The 19,334-nt window shown below is 38.4% G+C and overlaps 10 protein-coding genes across 10 annotated transcripts; 6 read left to right on the top strand and 4 right to left on the bottom strand. All coding sequences in view use genetic code 12, as the record gives it.

The window, feature by feature from the left end:
- Positions 1–310: 310 nt before the first annotated feature.
- On the top strand, positions 311–3,214 carry AGO1 (Ago1p; the record flags this gene model as incomplete). Its single annotated transcript, XM_036811081.1, has 1 exon — positions 311–3,214. One exon carries the CDS (start codon positions 311–313, stop codon positions 3,212–3,214), a length of 2,904 nt encoding a protein of 967 aa, XP_036667554.1.
- Positions 3,215–3,355: 141 nt separating this feature from the next.
- On the bottom strand, positions 3,356–4,699 carry CPAR2_401920 (uncharacterized protein; the record flags this gene model as incomplete). Its single annotated transcript, XM_036811080.1, has 1 exon — positions 3,356–4,699. One exon carries the CDS (start codon positions 4,697–4,699, stop codon positions 3,356–3,358), a length of 1,344 nt encoding a protein of 447 aa, XP_036667553.1.
- Positions 4,700–4,919: 220 nt separating this feature from the next.
- On the top strand, positions 4,920–6,983 carry CPAR2_401910 (apyrase; the record flags this gene model as incomplete). The annotated part of the gene is made up of 1 exon (XM_036811079.1): positions 4,920–6,983. One exon carries the CDS (start codon positions 4,920–4,922, stop codon positions 6,981–6,983), a length of 2,064 nt encoding a protein of 687 aa, XP_036667552.1.
- A 173-nt stretch (positions 6,984–7,156) lies between these two features.
- CPAR2_401900 (uncharacterized protein) lies at positions 7,157–7,807 on the top strand (the record flags this gene model as incomplete). Its single annotated transcript, XM_036811077.1, has 1 exon — positions 7,157–7,807. One exon carries the CDS (start codon positions 7,157–7,159, stop codon positions 7,805–7,807), a length of 651 nt encoding a protein of 216 aa, XP_036667551.1.
- A 258-nt stretch (positions 7,808–8,065) lies between these two features.
- Positions 8,066–9,628, top strand: CPAR2_401890 (RNA-binding GTPase; the record flags this gene model as incomplete). The annotated part of the gene is made up of 1 exon (XM_036811076.1): positions 8,066–9,628. The coding sequence occupies one exon, from the start codon at positions 8,066–8,068 to the stop codon at positions 9,626–9,628; it is 1,563 nt and encodes a 520-aa protein (XP_036667550.1).
- Positions 9,629–9,656: 28 nt separating this feature from the next.
- CPAR2_401885 (uncharacterized protein) lies at positions 9,657–9,863 on the bottom strand (the record flags this gene model as incomplete). Its single annotated transcript, XM_036811075.1, has 1 exon — positions 9,657–9,863. One exon carries the CDS (start codon positions 9,861–9,863, stop codon positions 9,657–9,659), a length of 207 nt encoding a protein of 68 aa, XP_036667549.1.
- A 130-nt stretch (positions 9,864–9,993) lies between these two features.
- Positions 9,994–13,140, top strand: MPH1 (3'-5' DNA helicase; the record flags this gene model as incomplete). The annotated part of the gene is made up of 1 exon (XM_036811074.1): positions 9,994–13,140. The coding sequence occupies one exon, from the start codon at positions 9,994–9,996 to the stop codon at positions 13,138–13,140; it is 3,147 nt and encodes a 1,048-aa protein (XP_036667548.1).
- A 1,137-nt stretch (positions 13,141–14,277) lies between these two features.
- CPAR2_401870 (translation machinery-associated protein 20) lies at positions 14,278–14,874 on the top strand (the record flags this gene model as incomplete). Its single annotated transcript, XM_036811073.1, has 1 exon — positions 14,278–14,874. The coding sequence occupies one exon, from the start codon at positions 14,278–14,280 to the stop codon at positions 14,872–14,874; it is 597 nt and encodes a 198-aa protein (XP_036667547.1).
- Positions 14,875–14,980: 106 nt separating this feature from the next.
- Positions 14,981–16,642, bottom strand: CPAR2_401860 (uncharacterized protein; the record flags this gene model as incomplete). The annotated part of the gene is made up of 1 exon (XM_036811072.1): positions 14,981–16,642. One exon carries the CDS (start codon positions 16,640–16,642, stop codon positions 14,981–14,983), a length of 1,662 nt encoding a protein of 553 aa, XP_036667546.1.
- A 108-nt stretch (positions 16,643–16,750) lies between these two features.
- CPAR2_401850 (uncharacterized protein) lies at positions 16,751–18,720 on the bottom strand (the record flags this gene model as incomplete). The annotated part of the gene is made up of 2 exons (XM_036811071.1): positions 16,751–18,047; positions 18,116–18,720. 2 exons carry the CDS (start codon positions 18,718–18,720, stop codon positions 16,751–16,753), a joined length of 1,902 nt encoding a protein of 633 aa, XP_036667545.1.
- Between the last annotated feature and the right edge of the window lie 614 nt (positions 18,721–19,334).

The raw sequence follows: 19,334 nt of genomic DNA, 5'->3' as shown, positions 1-19,334 counted from the left end.
TATTCGTAGAGATATTGTGATTCCATATGTACCGATTAGGATCACTTAGCACAACATCACTCTGCTTCTTGTGCTTAACAAAGTGTCAAGTAGATATCTGTAAAAGTACACGACTTTTAGGCATTTGGTAGCAAGCCACCTTTATCATTCCAAAATACGAACCCCCTCAATCGCACCCCCTGAATTCTTTTAGCACACTCTTTTATTGATTCACAATTATTTTTCTAAAATAGGTCTGTCGGACACGTCACCACTGTTCAGAGTGGCTCTAGTGTTTGCTCCAAATCTCCAAAAAACAATTGAGTTATATATGAGTGGTGGACGAGAAAGAGGTAGGGGTTGTGCAGGAGGTCGCGGCAGAGGCGGCGCAGCTCAGAGGATAACTCGGGATGAGAGAGGTAACAGGGGTCGTAGATGTGGTAGAGGTAGTAGTGGAGGTCGAGGCAGGGCTGGAGGACATAGTTTGTACAAGATTAGTGATGTTAAGGTTGACTTTCAGGATGTGGCTTCGAATGAAAGTGCATTAAACGCGATACAGAGTTACAAGAAGAAATTTGCTACTGAGATTGGCAATGATTCCTACAAGATTCAATTGAGACATGATTATGGAAACCTTGGAGTAAGAACAGACGTTGGGACGAACTATTTCAAGTACCAAGTGGCAGGTTTGAAGTTGTACATGTACTTTGTAGAGATCCAAGAGGAAAAAGAGGGTAAAGGTACTAAAGAAGGCAAGCCAAAAAGCAAGGGTCCAACACTTAAAATTAAAGATGCCGTAGACAACTACTTATTCAACCTCGAACCATTCAAGAGCAAGAGGTCTGATATTTATTATCGCGATTTCAGCTCGATGTATTCCAAAGTGCCCTTACCGGTGGAGGATGTTGTTGTTTACCCATTTGCAGAAAAGTCGGTTTCAATCAAAGTTCAGTATGTCAAAAAGCTCAAGTTTGACGACATGATCAAGTATTCAACAATGCAGACATATACGAAAACTTTTCAGGAAGTGACTGAGTATACTAATGCCTTGATTGCAGTGATTGGGTCAAAAGTTTTGGAGAACAAGAGCGTTGTCAGCTTGGGATCAAACAAGTTTTTCTTTTTTGACAAGAGTATACCAATAGAAGACTTTCAACAAGGATTAATTATCACTTTGGGAACATTTGTTTCGGTGAGGTGCTCATTCAACAACATCAAGCTCAACTTAAATCCCACTCCAGCAATATTTTACAAAGCATTCAAGCCTGATGGTCAACCAATGAATGTAATTGACTTGGTAAAGGATTACCTAAGCACAAGTCAAACGCCAACAGAGTCAGATTTCAAGAAAGTTCAATTCTTTTTGAAAGGGGTCAAAATTCAAAGAAACTATCTCAAGAGGGGTTCTGCAAAAGCTGTACAAGGGTTGAATTTCAAAGATAATGCGAACACCCACAAGTTCGAGGACTCCAATGGAAAGGTGGTAACTGTGGATAGCTATTTTGCAGATAGGTGGGGGGTCAAATTGAAGTATCCCACTCTACCTTTACTTAAAATTGGCCCATTTGCCTATTTACCTATGGAGGTCGCGTTCATCATTCCTCATCAGCAATACAAAGGGGATGTCTGGGATACCCGAACCATCATTAGATTGACTGCAATGAGACCGATGGATAAGGCCAAGTTTATTACTCAGCAAAAAACCTCAACTTTTGGTGACATTGATTTCGGTAAGATTGACACAAACTTCACCAAAATTCCCTCTAGAGTCTTGCCAGCACCAGTGATCGAGTACAAGAACAAAAAAATTAATTATAAAGAGGAAGCGTTTAATGGATGGACGGAAAAAACAAAGGGTAATTGGAATCTTAAAAGTGCTCAGTTTGTTGAAACCCCCAATACTAAGAGCATCTACACTTTTGGCGTTGTGATTTTAGAGAATCAATATTCAGAAAGGAAAAAGGATGATTTAGGGGAGGCTTGCTCCATCTTTTTTAGAGAGTTGAATAGGCTAGGCATTAAGAATGCTGGCGATAGGTTCAAAAAGTATTCTGTTGCCTTGGAATCATCAAATGTAAGAGATGAACAGTTGCTTGAAGGAACGCTTACTGATATTTTGCAAACTGCTAAATTGACAAACAAATGTGATTATGTTATTATTGTATTGCCAAATAAAGATACAAAGTACTACCGTGCCGTGAAGAGAGCGGCAGACTTGAAAGTTGGTTTGAACAATAGTTGTGTCATTTTAGACACATTCACTAAGAAGAAATTTGACAAGTTTGACATGGCTTTGTTTGCACAGTTGGCAATGAAGATCAATTTGAAATTGGGTGGGTCTAACCATCGTTTATCTGTGGCCAGCAGTGCTGGTTTATTTGACAATAGAAAGGTTCCCGTTTTTATTCTTGGAGCAGATGTGACTCATCCCACGGGCCAGCAAAATGAAGACTCGGTCTCTATTGCTTCTGTCGTTGGTAGTGAAGATGGTATTTTCAACAAATTTCCGGGTTCAATACGAGTTCAGGCTGGTGGTCGTGAAGTAATTGCTGATGTGAAATCGATGGTGTTTGAAAGATTGGAGAATTTCCATAAGAAGGTCAAAGCATTTCCTTCCAAAGTTTTATTCTACCGTGATGGCGTGTCTGAAAGTCAGTACTATACCATATTGAAAGAGGAATTGCCCAAGATAAAGGCAGCTTTTGTAGAGTATGGAATACAGAATAATATGCCCAACTACACCCCCAAGATCACATTTATGATTGTTGTTAAAAGACATCACACTAGATTCATTCCTCTTGAACAGAATGTTGTTGACTCTCTGACAAAGAGAAAGACAGCTGTCACGTCTAATGATAATGTGATTCCCGGAACCATTGTTGATCGTGATATTACTTCTATTTCATTCTTTGATTTTTACATTCAATCACAACAAGCGTTACAAGGAACCGGTATTCCAGCGCACTATTACGTGTTACACGATGAAAACAGCTACACCTCAGACGACATTCAAAGAATAACGTACAATCTTTGTCATACCTTTGGAAGAGCTACCAAAAGTGTAAAGGTAGTACTCGCGGCTTATTATGCGGATCTTTTGTGTAAACGTGCAAGACACTATGTTGGATCAGCAACAAAAGAGATGACCACCGGACCGGGACTTCTTGATGACTTCAAAAAAAGGTTAGGCAATAACGTCGCGGTAGGAGTTAGGAACACCATGTTTTATATTTAGTTCAGTTGTGTCTGAATTTATGCTAATTTTGTTATAGTATATCTTCTATTTAATGTTTAAAATATTACAAAACGAATATCAAAACTATATAAAAGATTTACAATAACCTTGATTATGTATAACTTTGTTGGTGTCACAATCTCAGTAGTATTCACCACGGCCTGAATAGTCTTGCTCAAATTTGCTTTTTGTATGGTTTGGAGAATAAGCTTCGACATGAGACACTGGTATCTTGGAGCCTATTGGCCACTTTGCATCACTATTGATTGCAGACCAATGAACAATTTCATCAAAATGCAAGGTATTATTCTCCAGTGAGATTTTCAAATTCAATTTGATAAGCTGGTCAAAAAGGTACGACAAATCATTCAACACAATTCCACTTTTCCCGTTAAAGGCTGATTTGTTTATGTCCAAGGTCGATATCGAGTTCAAGTTCAGTAGTATATTCTCTTGCTTTCTTTGCGACACTCTATCTCTAAAATGTTTCAAAGTGACTTTTTTATTCAAGAAGGATGAAGTCGGTAGATCCTTTTTGCTCTGTAGGGACAACAAGCTGAATTGAATCAACCCAAGGGCATTGCCATACCTATGATCGTGATAGCTTTGTACAGCCAAATAAAATCCGGCGTATGCACTAACATACCTTCTGACAACCTGTAGATATGTATCCCAATCCGTATAATCAAGGTTTATTACCCCTGAGTCTGTTTTTATGCTATTTTTCACGGAAATATTGAGTTCCTCGAGAATACGTTGAACCATGTCGAGCTCATTCATGCAATATATTGCAACTTTAGCCAAAGTCATGCTATTTCCCGCACTGGTGTTTTCTTGTTGATTGAATGTATATCTGCTTATCCATAAAAATTTGGACAAGACGGACATTTGCATTGATATGTCTGTTAACTTTAAAATGAACGAATAAATGGTTGGATTAATGAATAGCACATCCTCCTTAGATTGTATCAAATTCCTTCCCATTTGCCCTGCTAATAACATCATCGACACCGATTTCTTATATAAACTCATGATCTGTTTCCAATTCTCATTGTAATCTTCTGGCTTTGCAGGTAGGTCCAACTCCAAATTAATAGTCTCATTGGATAGCTCTGATGCCACTCTATTGTAGATCAAAGCCGCGGATATTAAAGTCATCGATAACTCATTACCCAATGACCATTTATCAACGACAGCTTTCTTTGATTTTACTTTAAATATTTTCAGTTTGATGTCGCCTTTGCTGACATTAGACCATGGAATATTAGTGCTAACAAACGTGCTGCGTAAATCTGTGGTGTCAGATAGATCAATAATTGCATCAAGGTATTGCTCAAGATTCACCACATACCGAATTGATTCATTATAATTGGATAGACTTGGTCTTTGCAAGGCCGAGCGCAACGTTAATACATTTTGAGGTATTGCTGAAGTGGGGTCGGTCAATTGCACGGGAGTGGGCGGCGTGTTTGGAAGAACTATCATGTTCAATCCCTATTACGTTAACGGAAAGGATATTAGTTGCTTGATTCTGGAAGGTAATGTATAACTCAATAAGTCCCTTCTTTCTATGTGGAGTGTTTCATTGTAATTTGGCATTTTCACACCACGCCGCGAAATCATTGTCGTCCACAAGGCAAGCCAGCCCTAACAATAAATTCAGAGCCAAGTTAATACAAAGCTGTACACAACACTCATTGGCACCATGCTGAACAATGTCGAGGATGAAAATTATGGTATTGTGATTGACTCAGGATCATCTGGATCTAGAGTTCAAATTTATAAATGGGCTAACCCAAAGACGCAGTCAAAGTCGAAAGATCCAATGGTGCTTCAATCACCTCCCAAAATTTCACTACGTAAAGATTGGACGAAAAAGATAACACCAGGGATATCCACTTACAAATCTAAGAGCCAAATTAAACAAATATGGCCTAAGCATTATTCAGAGTTGATGAAATTTGCCGAGGGCATCATACCAAATGAAAAGCACTCCGAGACTCCAGTATTTGTTCTAAGTACTGCAGGGATGAGATTATTGCCAAAGAAGACCAGAAAGAACATTCTAGCAGAGACATGCTCAGGCATTCAGAAAAATACAAATTTCTACGTACCTGATTGTGAAAACTTTGTCCAAACCATCGATGGTTCTACGGAGGGCATTTATGGATGGTTGGGATTGAACTACTTGATGGGTCAGTTTAATCATTACGACCCCAAACTGGACTTTCATGAATCCATCGGCTTTATGGATATGGGCGGAGCTTCTACGCAAATTGCTTTCGTTCCATCTTCTAAGGATCAAATTGAAAAGCACAACAACGATCTTTCCAAGGTGACGCTACGAAACATCAATGGTCAAACTCAGAAGTGGAGTGTTTTTGTTGAAACGTGGCTTGGATTTGGTGCAAACGAAGCAAGGAGAAGATTTATTGAACTGATGATCAACTTATCGATGGTTAATGAGAAACAAAATAACAACATTAATGATCCTTGCTTGCCAAAAGGTGCCACTTTAGACTACAGTCTAAATGGTAAATCATACAAGATATCTGGTGTGGGAAACTACGAGATGTGCATCAAATCGATCTACCCATTGTTGATGAAATCCATACCTTGTGAAGATGATCCTTGTTTGTTTAATGGAATACATGGGCCCAAAATGGATTTCGAAAGGGACAAATTTATTGGAATATCAGAATATTGGTATACAGCCAATGACATTTTCCATAGCGGTGGTGAATACGATTACAAAGCGTTCAATATCAAAGTAAAGGAGTTTTGTGAAAACAATTGGGATACAATATTGCTGAATGCAGCTAAAGGGGAGTATTCAAATCTCGACCCGGATAAATTTTTGAAAGATGCATGTTTCAAAGCAAGCTGGGTCATGAACGTGCTTCATGAAGGATTTGAACTTCCTCGTATTGGTTTTGAAACCAGTTCGGATGATCAAAACAACAAGCAAACAGATGACGTCACAGGAAAACACGTACCATTCAAATCAGCAGACTCTGTAGGCGGAGAAGAGCTATCGTGGACATTGGGAAAGATGTTGTTGTTTGCTTCCTCTCAAATAGAACCGTCCAATCAAAAAGGCAGTTTGGAAATTGGCATTTACCCGAGTGAAATATCGGGGAAGCAATTTGTTCCCGGTGGAGCCCTTGGCAAAGACCATATTTCGGATTATGACAGCGATGACGAAAATGATTCCCCATTGGGCATGGCATTTTACTCACTTGTTGTATTTTGTCTCCTTGGGTATATATTGTACACTTTTACCCCAACTCACTTTTTGAACTGGAAAGGAAAAATACGGAGGTTCAGAGTTCCAGTACTAGCTAGGAAGAGTCTTACGCATATCGCCTCCAAGATCCCTGGGTTCGACAGTTTAATTAACAAATTTGCACTATACGATCGTATCGATCAAAATATTTCCTTAGAGGAAGGCGTTGGGCCCAATGTTGTCAATTCGCCACCTTCGTTACAAGAAACTGATCCCACTTCTGGGGCGTCTGTTCTACGCACCAGACTGGCTATTGGCTTAGATGGAGAATTTGATCATTCATCGATCCAGAAGTACAGTTCTAAGGGCCCCCTTTCCCACACAAACAAGTATAATCCAAAGATAAATGATTTTTTGAGTAGACCATTTGTTGTTCCAAAAAAGAGCTCATTCTATCAATCTTCAGAGAGAAATAGCAGAGAGTCGTTATCAAGGAGCTTGAGTAATTTATCTTCCCATAGATCTAAACCATCCATAGACTAAATAGAGCAAAGATTAGTGAGCTTCGTATTCTAGAGAAAAATTGGTGTAATATTTTTACTCCAATTCCTATTTTTTTTTTTTGGTATTCTTGCATTCGGTTTCTTTTGCCACAAGAATACCAGAGTCTTTGTCCTTTTGAACTTCTTTGCTGTTGGTCTTAGTAATACCTTGAAATGAAAGCGATCGTCATATCATTGTTGTGTGCTTTGTCCGGAGTCTCTCTATCTGCCATTGTGCCTTTCAGAGACTCGGTTGAGGTTGTATTCACTCCTGATGACATCAAAAAAGGAACCGACTACGTCTTGTGGAAGGTGCCAACAGTTAAGAACAATTTTAAAACCACGGTGAAGCAGAAATTGCTAAATAGGTTATTGTCGAAAGATCTTCAAGAGTTGAAATTAAATTCTCCCTTCCCTGAGGATGGCTTGCCTGAATTCAAGGATCAAAGACAATCTGTGGGAGCAACCAAGGAGATACATGCGCCGTCAAACATTCCATTGCAAAACATACAACTAGAAGTGCTGAAACCCAAAGGATTAGTGAATTCAGTTTTGAAAGGACCTTCAACCACCGAGAAAACTCTTGGGAAAGTTAGATATGTTGATGAGGATAAAGGCGTTTCTCAACAAGCGGTGGGAAGTATTGTTGACCCTGAAACAAAGGATGCTACTATTCAGAAGATGCAGAAGGATCTAGATGAACATGTGGGATATCTGAAACCAAAAAACATCAAGAATCGAAAACACAATTTTGACACTGGGATGAAGTATCGATCAGAAGAAGGTGAAGAGGAAGCGGAAGTGGATACCGACTGTGCCCCTTAAATAAGATATTGGAAGCTCTCAGGGGCACAATTGATCACGTAGGTGGATCACGAATTGGTTTTATACAGCTTCATTATCCATCATTTAATTTTCTTATTATTGCAAAAATTGCTTCTCTTCAATTTGTCTTTGTGTCATTCATTCTGTGTATTTTCTTTTCCTACAAAAACAATTTTCTTTAGGGCATCTCTTCATCTATCTTTCATTTCATCAAACTACTTTTACCACTACATCGTAAGTGACTTCACAACAACAACAATGAGAGTCAAGAAGCCGACATCGAAGAGGGTGACCACTCGTATGAGAGAGGGTATAAAGAAAAAAGCAGCTGCTAAAAGGAGAAAGGACAAAAAAATAGCCAAGAAGGATGTCACATGGAAATCAAGACACAGAAAAGACCCAGGGATCCCTGCTAGTTTCCCCTACAAGGATCAAATTATATCTGAATTAGAGGATTCCAGACGGTTGGAAAGAGAACGAAGAGAAGAACTCAAATTGCAAAAGCAAAAGGAGAGAGAAGAGGCGTTAGCCAGAGGTGAGGAGGTTGGTGATGACGAAATGGAGGATGAGGAATTGGAAGACGAAGATGACGGAGCAAATGGGTTGGCAGCTTTACTAGAGTCTGCTCAATCTGCTGCAAAAGAGTACAACGGTGAAGCGGATAACGATGACAATGACATGATTGACTCTGATGAGGATGTGGAGATCGAGTTGAGTGAAGTTGAAGATGATGAAGAGGATGTGGCAGGTTTGGAAAAGTCTCGTAAATCGTACGACAAGATATTCAAGACTGTTGTCGAAGCATCAGATGTAGTTCTATATGTCCTTGATGCCAGGGATCCTGAATCCACTAGATCAAAGAGGGTTGAACAGGCGGTTTTGCAAAATCCAGGAAAGAGGCTTATTTTGCTTTTGAATAAAGTGGATTTGGTACCAACTGAAGCATTGAACCAATGGCTTGACTTTTTGAACTCGTCGTTTCCAACTTTGCCTATCAAGGCTAGTCCCGGTGCTACAAATGCTACGTCTTTCAACAAGAAACTAACTGGCGCTATCACAGCAGACTCATTGATGAAAGCGTTGAAAAGCTATGCCAATAAGTCGAATTTAAAAAGATCAATTATCGTCGGTGTTATTGGTTACCCTAATGTTGGTAAGTCCTCGATTATCAATGCCCTCACAAAGAGACACAACAACAACTCCAAAGCTTGTCCGGTAGGAAATCAAGCGGGTGTAACAACATCAATGAGAGAAGTCAAGATTGATAATAAGTTGAAAATTTTAGACTCTCCTGGGATCGTTTTCCCTGACGAAATAATAAACACCAAAAAGCAATCCAAACAACACCAGATGGCCAAATTGGCATTGTTATCGGCAATTCCACCTAAGCTGATTACTGACCCAGTTGTTGCTGTAAAATTGCTTTTGAAGAAATTTTCACAAAATCCTGAAATGGCAGAAGGATTGAAGAAGTATTATGATTTACCACCATTACCATCCAACGATTTGGAGGAATTTGTCAAACATTTTTTGATCCACATTGCTCGAACAAAGGGGAGATTGGGTAGAGGAGGTGTGCCTAACTTGGACTCGGCAGCCATGGCTGTTCTCAATGATTGGAGAGATGGTAGGATAATTGGATGGACTTTACCTAAAGCATCAAAACAAGCTGCAGCTGAGGCTGAAGTGAATTTAGAGGGACCAAAGAGTGCATTACGTGGGGAAAAAGAGCCACCAAAGATTGAACAAACCACAGTTGTTACATCATGGGCAAAGGAATTCGATTTAGATGGATTATTGGGAAACTTTGGTTCTGAGTAAGGTGTGTATTTGTATGTACTTGATGCATCTAACTTTTGTATAACTTTGTCTTTATATCCTGGTTGAGCTTAGGTACCGTGTTCAAGTTGGACAATATGCTTAGATTTTGAACAACAAGTTCGTTGTGGTTGCGTAATAAATCAGTGACTGGTTTTTGTAAGTTTTCGATACTCTTGTTTAGTACGGAATATGGATCATGAGGCGTGCTTGTCTCTTGGGGCTCTTCTGTCGGCATCATCATTCAAGGCATCCATCAAGAAGCAAAAGTGCCCAAAAATGAATTCGTGTCGCGCATCTCAAACAATCAACTCATACGCGTTTCAACTAAATTTGTTTACACCAATACCAAGAATATCTAATTCGAGATGGAAATTGAAGATATTGACGACGACTGGGAGTTCTCAGATGATGACAACGATCCCGTAATTCAAGATGCCATAAATGGAGGACAATTGGTGGGAAAGCAGCCCAAAATAAGATTGCAACGACTGCAGCGACTGCAACGATTGCAACCACAGAATAAATCAGTTTGCACTAAGCCATTAGGACAGCCCGCCAAACCAGGAGGTGGAGAAGACACGTCCACTTCCAAAACCTCAACCACTAAACGAAAGGTGCAACACGTATTGTCCACGGTTGCACCAAAAATTATCATCCCTACTCACCATGAAATGGATTTTGGAAATTTACAAACCTACATCTATCCCACGAACTTTGAAGTTCGTGATTATCAGTACAATATTGTTCGAAAAGCGTTTTATGACAATTTGCTAGTGGCGTTGCCCACGGGATTGGGTAAAACGTTCATTGCTTCTACAGTTATGTTAAACTTTCTACGATGGTTCCCCAGTTCCAAGATTATATTTATGGCTCCAACAAAGCCTTTAGTGGCGCAACAAATCAAGGCTTGCTGCTCCATTACAGGTATATCAAGCTCTAAAGTGGCCATTTTGTTGGAAAAGACGAAAAAGAATAGGGAGGAGATTTGGAATTCTCGTCAAGTGTTTTTCACTACGCCTCAAGTAGTCGAAAACGATTTGGCATCTGGCGTAGTGAACCCAAAATCAATTGTGCTATTGGTTATTGATGAAGCGCATAGGGCTAGGGGAAACTATTCTTATAATAATGTGGTCAATTTTCTTCGAAGGTTTAACGATTCGTTTAGAACTTTGGCATTGACTGCTACACCGGCTGCAGATGTGGACGGTGTTCAAGATGTTATCGATAACTTAAAGATCTCCAAGGTTGAAGTGAGAACGGAGCAGAGCATAGACATAATCAAGTACATGAAGAGGAAAAAGATTTGTCGGCGAACCTTGGATACGTCAATGGAAATTCGGAATTGTGTTGCGTTGTTGTCGAAAGCAATTGCTCCAATATTGAAAACGGCTAATGAAAAAGGTTTAATTGATGAAACTGAACCAACACGAATCAATGCTTTCAAATGCATGGAAGCGTCAAGAAGACTAATCGCGAATCATTCAATCCCTGAAGGTCTCAAATGGGCCAATTATTTTATTTTGCAGCTACTAGGAACAGTGGGGCAATGCTATCGAAGGTTGAACATATATGGGGTTAATTCATTTTACAGTTATTTCATGAACAAGTATCAAGAGTTTGATACGAAATGGAATAAGAAAAAGTCGAAGAACAAGTTGAATGCTGATTTTTATTACAGTGAGCCGATTAAGGAGTTGATAGAGAGCCAAGAGAATGCAATTTCGAGTCAAGCGTTTAGCCATCCCAAAATAGAAGCATTGATGGAAGAACTTGAGGATTTCTTTCAAGAGAAGTGTGATGATGACAGTTCTCGGGTGATTATTTTCACTGAATTTCGTGAGTCGGCGTTGGAAATTGTTAAAAGCATTGAAAAAGAAGGCAAGCAATTCAAGCCACACATTTTCATAGGACAGGCAAAAGAGAAGGAAAAATTTGACGTTGAAAATTTTGGGCAAAAGAAGGGTGCTAAGAAGAAATCAAAAAAGGATGTTAATGACGAGAGAGATTCTTTGCGTACAAGCTCTGAGAATGCACAGATTAGTGGAATGAACCAAAAATTACAAAAGGAAATTATCAAAAAATTTAAGAATGGAGAATACAATATTCTTGTGGCCACTTCGATTGGGGAAGAAGGTTTGGACATTGGTGAGGTTGATTTGATTGTTTGTTATGACTCCACTTCATCTCCGATTAAAAATATCCAACGTATGGGTAGAACAGGTCGTAAACGTGATGGCAAAGTTCTTTTGTTGTTTTCAAGTAATGAGGAGTCTAAATTTGACAAAGCTATGGCTGGTTATGAGTATATTCAGGATCACATTATGAAGGGTGATTTAATAACATTGTGCCCTCAAAATAGAATAATACCCGAACAATATACTCCTCAAGTTGTTGAGACATTTATTGAAATTCCACAGGAGAATTTAGAGATCAAGCAGGAAGATGACGAGGACGAAATCATCAAAATTGCAACACAGTATATGTTGGGGGATACACCGAAAAAGAAGAACAACCCCCGGAAGAAGCAACAAAAACATCAAAAGAAGTTCTTCATGCCTGATAATGTTGAAACTGGGTTCAAGAATGTTTCGGAGATGCTTAAGGAAACGAGCAACAAGACGAGTGTTTCCACCACAGCTCCTCGTCGTCGTGTCAAGACTGCATTAGATTTTCTCGAGTCTAGTGATGATGATGACTTGGAGATAACTATGATAAAAACGCCAGAGAAGGACCATTCAACAGTCAATAGCGAACAGAACCTTGAGAATAACCACATAGAGCTCACCGATGATGACAAAGAGATTACCTTGGAACGAAGCTTAGAAACTGACGATAACCCGACCACGATTGAGAGTAATGTTGTCACTTCGAATGATGTGTCAAAGTCCAAACATGACGACCAGATTCATCATACGCCTTCAACAAGCTTCAATTCCGAGACCGACGGTGCTTTCAAACTGTTGAGTAGAGAACCTCATACGGTTGAGGGTATTGATATTCTTGATGATTCATTTGCGTTTAGTGATGACAATGAAGATAACGATGATGGTAAAACTGTCGAAGTCCCAGCGGACTGTCCAAAGGTGGCCATAAACAATCTGGGCCAAACTGACTCTCAAACTAACAAAGAATCTCAAAGGTCACTTGGAATCAAGAAACAATTATATGTATTGAATACTGAGCATTTGCCAAAGAAGAGAATATTAATACGTGATGACGAATTGAGCTCGTTTGATGATATTAATAACACCAACACATCAACGCAAAAGAAAAGATCATTGGGTATAAAGAGACCAAGAGTGATAAACGCGACAAAAGCCACTAGCGTAGCACCAGTGAAACCAGGTGAATCAGATGAGCAGAATCAATCGCTCACCGGGATAATGAACAAAGAGAGTTCCAAAGTCGTGGAGGAGAACCCTAGAAGTCTTCCTGATAGTGAAGAGCACGATCTCTTGGATGATGATTTAGACGATGTAATTGCTCACTACACGGGTATAATCAATAAGTGAGAGTATAATTTGGTATAGTTACATTATCTTTATATACAGGACGTCTGCAAGACAAATGAAACTAGAATTTAATTTTGAGTGAGTAAGAGAAAAAAAAATTCTTCCTTTTCACTTTTCTTCTTCTTCTTCTTCTTCTTTTTCCTTTCCTCATCTTTATGCAGGGGCATTACGTGTTTCAGTGAGGATTCAGTCCGAGATCATGTTTTTGCTGGTTGAAAACTTATAAACCTGACAACTTCTCATTTGATTGATGGTTTATTGCATCGAACATTTGAGAGAATTTTTGGAAACCTTCTTGTTTTATTTTTTTTTTTTCAAACATGTGTTTTTGGAAAAAGTTTGTTTTTGGAATTGGATGCAATTGTCTATTTTTCCATAAGAGAATTTAGTGGCGGAGAATGTGTTGATGATGATGGCAGCGTCGCTGTTGTTTTCTCATTTCAGACTTTAGTTTTAGGCTTTGTCAAGCAGTGATGGTTTTGAAAAGAAAAAAAAAAACAGTTCATCATTGCCAAAATCTAATGCTTTTAATCTACTGGAGATTACAACAGATGACTTGTGCATCGCTAGTGGTGTCTGATCCAGATGGACAGAGGCTACGCTCAAAATGACACTTTTTCTATTTTCCCCAGCCTTGTGCCTCGCTCGGTTTGATTTCGTTATTGCAAAACAAAAGCACGAGCTTAGCAAACCTTGAGCTGGATTCTCCCGTACGGTTGTACTTTGATTACCACTTTTGGTAATTCGGTACTTTATGACGTGCGGTGAGTAAATGGGCAAGATTGAATTTAACCCAAGATTTCTTTTGAGTGCGATGAACACCAAGGTTTCTGTTCCAAGAGCTGGATGGTGGCATTGTAATTATAAATCTTGACATTTCCAACTCTTTTCAAAAAACCAAACACTTGTAGGGTTTTTGATTGTAGAGCCAACTGTTGATTTGTACTCTTTGCTTTGTGAAGTAGATGAATTTTTTTTTTTTTTTTTTTGATTGCGAACTTCGGAAAGCAGCATCAAAAATTTTCAAGAGCTACACATACACATGCACACACAACAGGACAACTTCTAGCCCAACAAGAATAGTATTTAACCCCCCCCCCCCACACACACACACACACACACTTTCCCATTTCAATCATGTTCAAGAAATTTAGTAAAGATGATATTCATTCCCGTTCAAATATCAAGTCATCAGTTCAACGAGGCTTGAAAACAAATTTTGTCAATGCATACCCAGATTTAGAAAATGCCATTGATAATATCATCCCCAAGAAATCTCAAGTTATATTAATAAAATGTGAAGATAAGATTCAATTGTACTCAGTTGACAATACAAATAACCCTGCAAAAGATGGAGGCAATGGATCTGACTCTGATGACGATAATAATGAAATTGTCTTGATTCAACATTTTACTGACCTTATACCCACATTGAAAACTGTGCATAAATACCCTGAGCTATTTCCTAGGGTCCAAGTAGATCGCGGAGCTATCAAGTTTGTCATGAGTGGTGCTAACATCATGTGTCCTGGATTGACTTCAAAGGGCGGGAAATTACCTGAAGAGGATTTACCAGTCGATACTATAGTCACTGTTTATGCTGAAGGAAAGGAGAATGCTTTGGCTATTGGTAAATTAGCCATGAGTGTTGATGATATCAAGAAAAAGAATAAAGGGATTGGTATTGAGTTGTTGCATTATTTGGGTGATGGCTTATGGAATCATAAAGAGTAAAGGCAAAAAAACAGGATATGAGAAAACAGGGATACAAATGGTGGGGCTTTTGCATTAACACCCAGGTTCCAGCACGTTGATTGCAGACTTTATTTCTAGTCTAAAATTATTGCTGATGCACATCTATATAAATATATTGATACTCATCCAAGGCAAAATCATTTAAACAACTGGACCAATTATCAAACTCATACTTGATGGCGAAATTTGTATCTTGATTTATATAGTAGTAGATTTGGAAGTCAAGTATTGATAAATTTGATAAAAATAATCGCGAGATTAAGCCTTTGAATTTTAAAATTGAAGTTGTTTTGAGAAACTTGTGGGTGGATAATGATGTATAATCTGTAGGAGTGTTGATGGATTGAGTCGCCGTATCCATTGTTGTTTTCAGTTCACTGTTTCCCATGTGTTGCTTCTTCACTTGACGAACCATCAACTGTAGATTTATCCATCGTTTGGGCTGACTTAAACTTGGCAGCACTTGAAGTTCTTTGTCCAGTTTACCATACTTTTTCAACAAGTCCTCCCATCGAGTACGATTATGCATTTCATACTGACCCAGTTGGACCTTGGATATGAAATACAATTCACCATTCATAATCTCTGAGGGCGTCAACTTTGATCCATTCAATACAGCTAGCTTGTTGGGATGGTTATTTTCCCCATGAACATCACTATTATTACATTCAAATCGTCCAATCAATTGGCATGTCATGTCATCGATGGACAAATCATTCAATATCGGATTATGATTGATGCGTAAATTGGTTAATTGGGTGAATGATTCAGATAGGTTATCTATATCCAACCAAGTTTTGAGCTGGTTATATCTAATATCGAGGGAGGTGATGTCGTTTGTTGCTACTCTTTTCTCAATAGAATTGATTCGACAATGTGACAAATTCAAGGTTGTAATGTATAAAGGTAGTTTAATTGGGACACATTGAAGGTTATTGTATGATAAATCCAAAGTCGCTAATCTGTAATCACCGACATCTAAGCAGTTTACATCATTATTCGTGTACTGATTCCCCGATATGATCAATTCTAACAAATTGGGGAATTGTGACACTATGGTATTGATTTTAGATATTGGAATCAAAGTTGATGCCATCTTCAAAACTTGTAAATTATAATGAATAAAATGATCTTTTTGCTCATGGTTATCCACATCGAGTGGAAAACGATTCCCATTGATATTCAATACTTTCAAATTTGGTAAACGAGCGACAATTTGCCAGATGTCATCCATGTTGTTGAATAAATTACAACTTAGATCTAAATTGGTCAAATTGGCCAATCCGGCGAATACATTCTCAACATCATCAACTTCAGTACCGCGAGCCATGCAATATATAAAACAATGGTCCAAGCTCAATGACGTCAAATTACGTAATTGGGACTGATACTCATTCAATTGTTGCCACCCCAATTCTTCAACAACTTTCCCACCGAATTTGATCCCCTTGGCTTCATACCCAATGGCATCGAGGTACTGTTCCCTGATTACCCGAATGAATGATTTTCGATCATGGTTTATGTTCTTATTTGTCGATTTCACGAAGCTTACTGAGTTTTCCACGATAGGGGTGAAATATTGTACACCATCCAATACTCCATTGTTTTTACCACGGTTAGCATCATCCCATTCTAACCCAAATGCCACTACCTGAGACCCCCATTGAGGAAGATGACCGATATATTTGATCGTTGCGACATAGTTGTCAATTGTTGATACACGGTCATAGAGTTGATACTGGGTCATAAAAGGGATGTGCTACTAAATTGTCTCGATTTGTTTTGAATAATTTCGGTGATTCGCATTTTTTTTGCGTTCTATTGAAGTAGGGAAAACTAAATAGGCTGCGAAAATTCACTTTTTCCGTAAATATTGTTTGATAGCATCGGGCACCGTTCCTTTAAACTTGATGTATTCTTTCTCCCAATACCCAATCATATCAAACAGCTTAGTAGACTTTTTGTTAGTGGCAGCTTCATGTAATTTTGCGGCACTAGCAGCAGCGGTAGCAACACCAGTGGTTGTTGTACTTGCAATGACTGAATCACCATTATCAGCCTCCAAAAACTGTTTAATTCTAAGCTTCAACTTGGTGTTTGTTTTGATTTCTTGCCAATCACAAACCAAGCCTGGAATATAAACATAATTGTAATCTGATTTCAAGCAAAAGTAGTTGCGAACTTGATAAAAGAATACCAAGGCGGAGAAATGGACAATATCTTCCTTTGCTTCAACACTAAAATCCTTATTCAAGTCGAGTAAGAAGTTGAGAATATTATCATAGTACAGTGTCACATATAAATCATCATCTCGTGCATATGCCGCGGCTGATGTGTAAAATTTCAACAGCGATTGGTCATACTTGGGATCCAATGTGGTTTTCAATATACCTCTTCGTCTATGTCTAGATAAGCTAGCCTGCTCCAAGATGTACAATTTCTGATAAATCTTAGCCAAAGTGTGGAATTTAAAAGTAGAAACAAATGGGAGTTTGGAAATCTTATGAGCAAGCAACTCTAATTCTTTTCTATGTTGATGTGGCTCATTTGATTGACAAATGTATTTGAGAATTAAAACGTGATTGTTATACTCAAAGTTGGCATCTTCTGCTTCAAGGAAAAGTTCATGAGCTTCCTTGTACTCATGACGCAACATGGCAATGAAGCCTCTAATGATCTTTATCAATTGAAAAGTGAAAACAGTTCCATTATTCAGGGAGCTAGCATTTGGCTTAGCTGCTATTTCACCATCTGCATTTGGTGTAGTTGGTGCACTCGAAGAAAGTGGGGTTAATCCGCCTAAGAAGAAAGCAGAAACGGTTCTAGTCTTGTGTGGTTTATTAGCATTTGCTTGAATCTGAACAAAGTCGAAATATTGGTTCAAAATGGGTTCTAATTTCAACATACCATAGTAAGCAATACTAGGTCCTAAAACTAAAATAGCCTCAACCAACAATTTCAATGGGTTTTGCTTGTTGACCAATGGTTTCCTTTCCTTATCCCATGTTTGCAACAACTTTTCCGCTTGATTAATTTTACCAATGATGATTTGACACTTGCCAGTAAATGAATCTTTGGGAAATACTTTATGCAATGCTATCAAATCCATTACTTGATCATCAAATGATTTGTTTTTCCCCTTAACTGGTTGCCTGAATTATGGTGTTAGTACAAAATAAATTAGCCCCAAATCATCAAGATTTAATTGTTTCTCACTTACTTGATGGACTTGGCTTGTTCCAATTTGAGCAACAATTCCTTTTCCAATTGGATTATTTCAAACTTCATTTCGTCAAATTGTTTTGTACCCAAAATGCTCGCTCTTGAAATGTCCAATATCTCACCAAGACATCCCATTGCTGAATCTTTATCGTTCAAATCAGCATAAGTGAAAGCTAGAACCTTGATGAACTCCTTCTTATCAGCTTCATTGGGTGCTAAGCATATGGCAACTCCAATTTCTCTGAATGCACTGGATAATCTACCAAAATGGACCATAGTACAACCAATGATTAGATGGAAAATGGGAGGAACAATATTTAATTGTGATATTTGAGGGAGTAAGAACATGATTTCAATAAAGTTTCCATCATTGTAGTATCTTCTCAATTGTGAGTACAACATACTGGTTGTGTCATCTTTTTTCTTATTGGTGTTGATGTAATGATCATCATCATCATCATCATCTTGTGATGGTGATAAGATATCATCAGCATCGTCAATAACTCCTCTTCTTCCTCCATTTACTAGCTTTCGGTGAAGGTTTGCAACTATACCATCAGCTCTCTCTTCTAAGTTAATATATACTGGTGGATGTTGATCCATAAAGTGATAATGATAGTTGAGGATGTTTAGGAGCTTAATGGTACGAAAAGTGCTGCAAAAAAAAGACAAGAAAATAAGACTCTACATTTAAAACTGTTGATGATTTGGGCTTCACAACCAAAACAACAAAAGATCAAGAAACGTGAGATATGGGATAGTTGATGAGTTGCTGTCAACCAATAAGTTTATACATATATATGTAGAATTCAGAAGGAAGCAAAGACTCAAAAGAAGATGGTTTCAACAGAGGTATATCTTTAGTTAGAAATGATATATCCTTGACTTAGGCTGAGCAGTTGAAATGAAAAAAAAAAAAAAGAGATTGTGTCACAGTCTTTTAGTTTTGTTTCATAAACGTCGTGATCTTGAGTTATTAGTAGCACTGAGTGGAATGGAGCTAGTGTTTTTGCCTCCTTATTCGCCAGAACTAAACGCAATTGAAGAATTCTAGCCAGTGTGTTAAGCGGTCAAACTTATGTAGAAAAGAACAGTTAAGTCCAAAGGTAAGAGAATCGACAGCAAAGATAACCTTAGAAAGCTATCAAAGATTTTGTAGACATGCCCATGACCATATGCAACACTGTGCAGAACTGACATCTTTCTAGAGTGCAAAT

The sequence above is a fragment of the Candida parapsilosis genome, contig 006372 (assembly GCF_000182765.1).
Source record: "Candida parapsilosis strain CDC317 annotated contig 006372".
Classification (NCBI taxonomy): Eukaryota; Fungi; Ascomycota; class Pichiomycetes; order Serinales; family Debaryomycetaceae; genus Lodderomyces; species Lodderomyces parapsilosis.
This window is presented reverse-complemented; position numbering and strand designations above follow the sequence as displayed.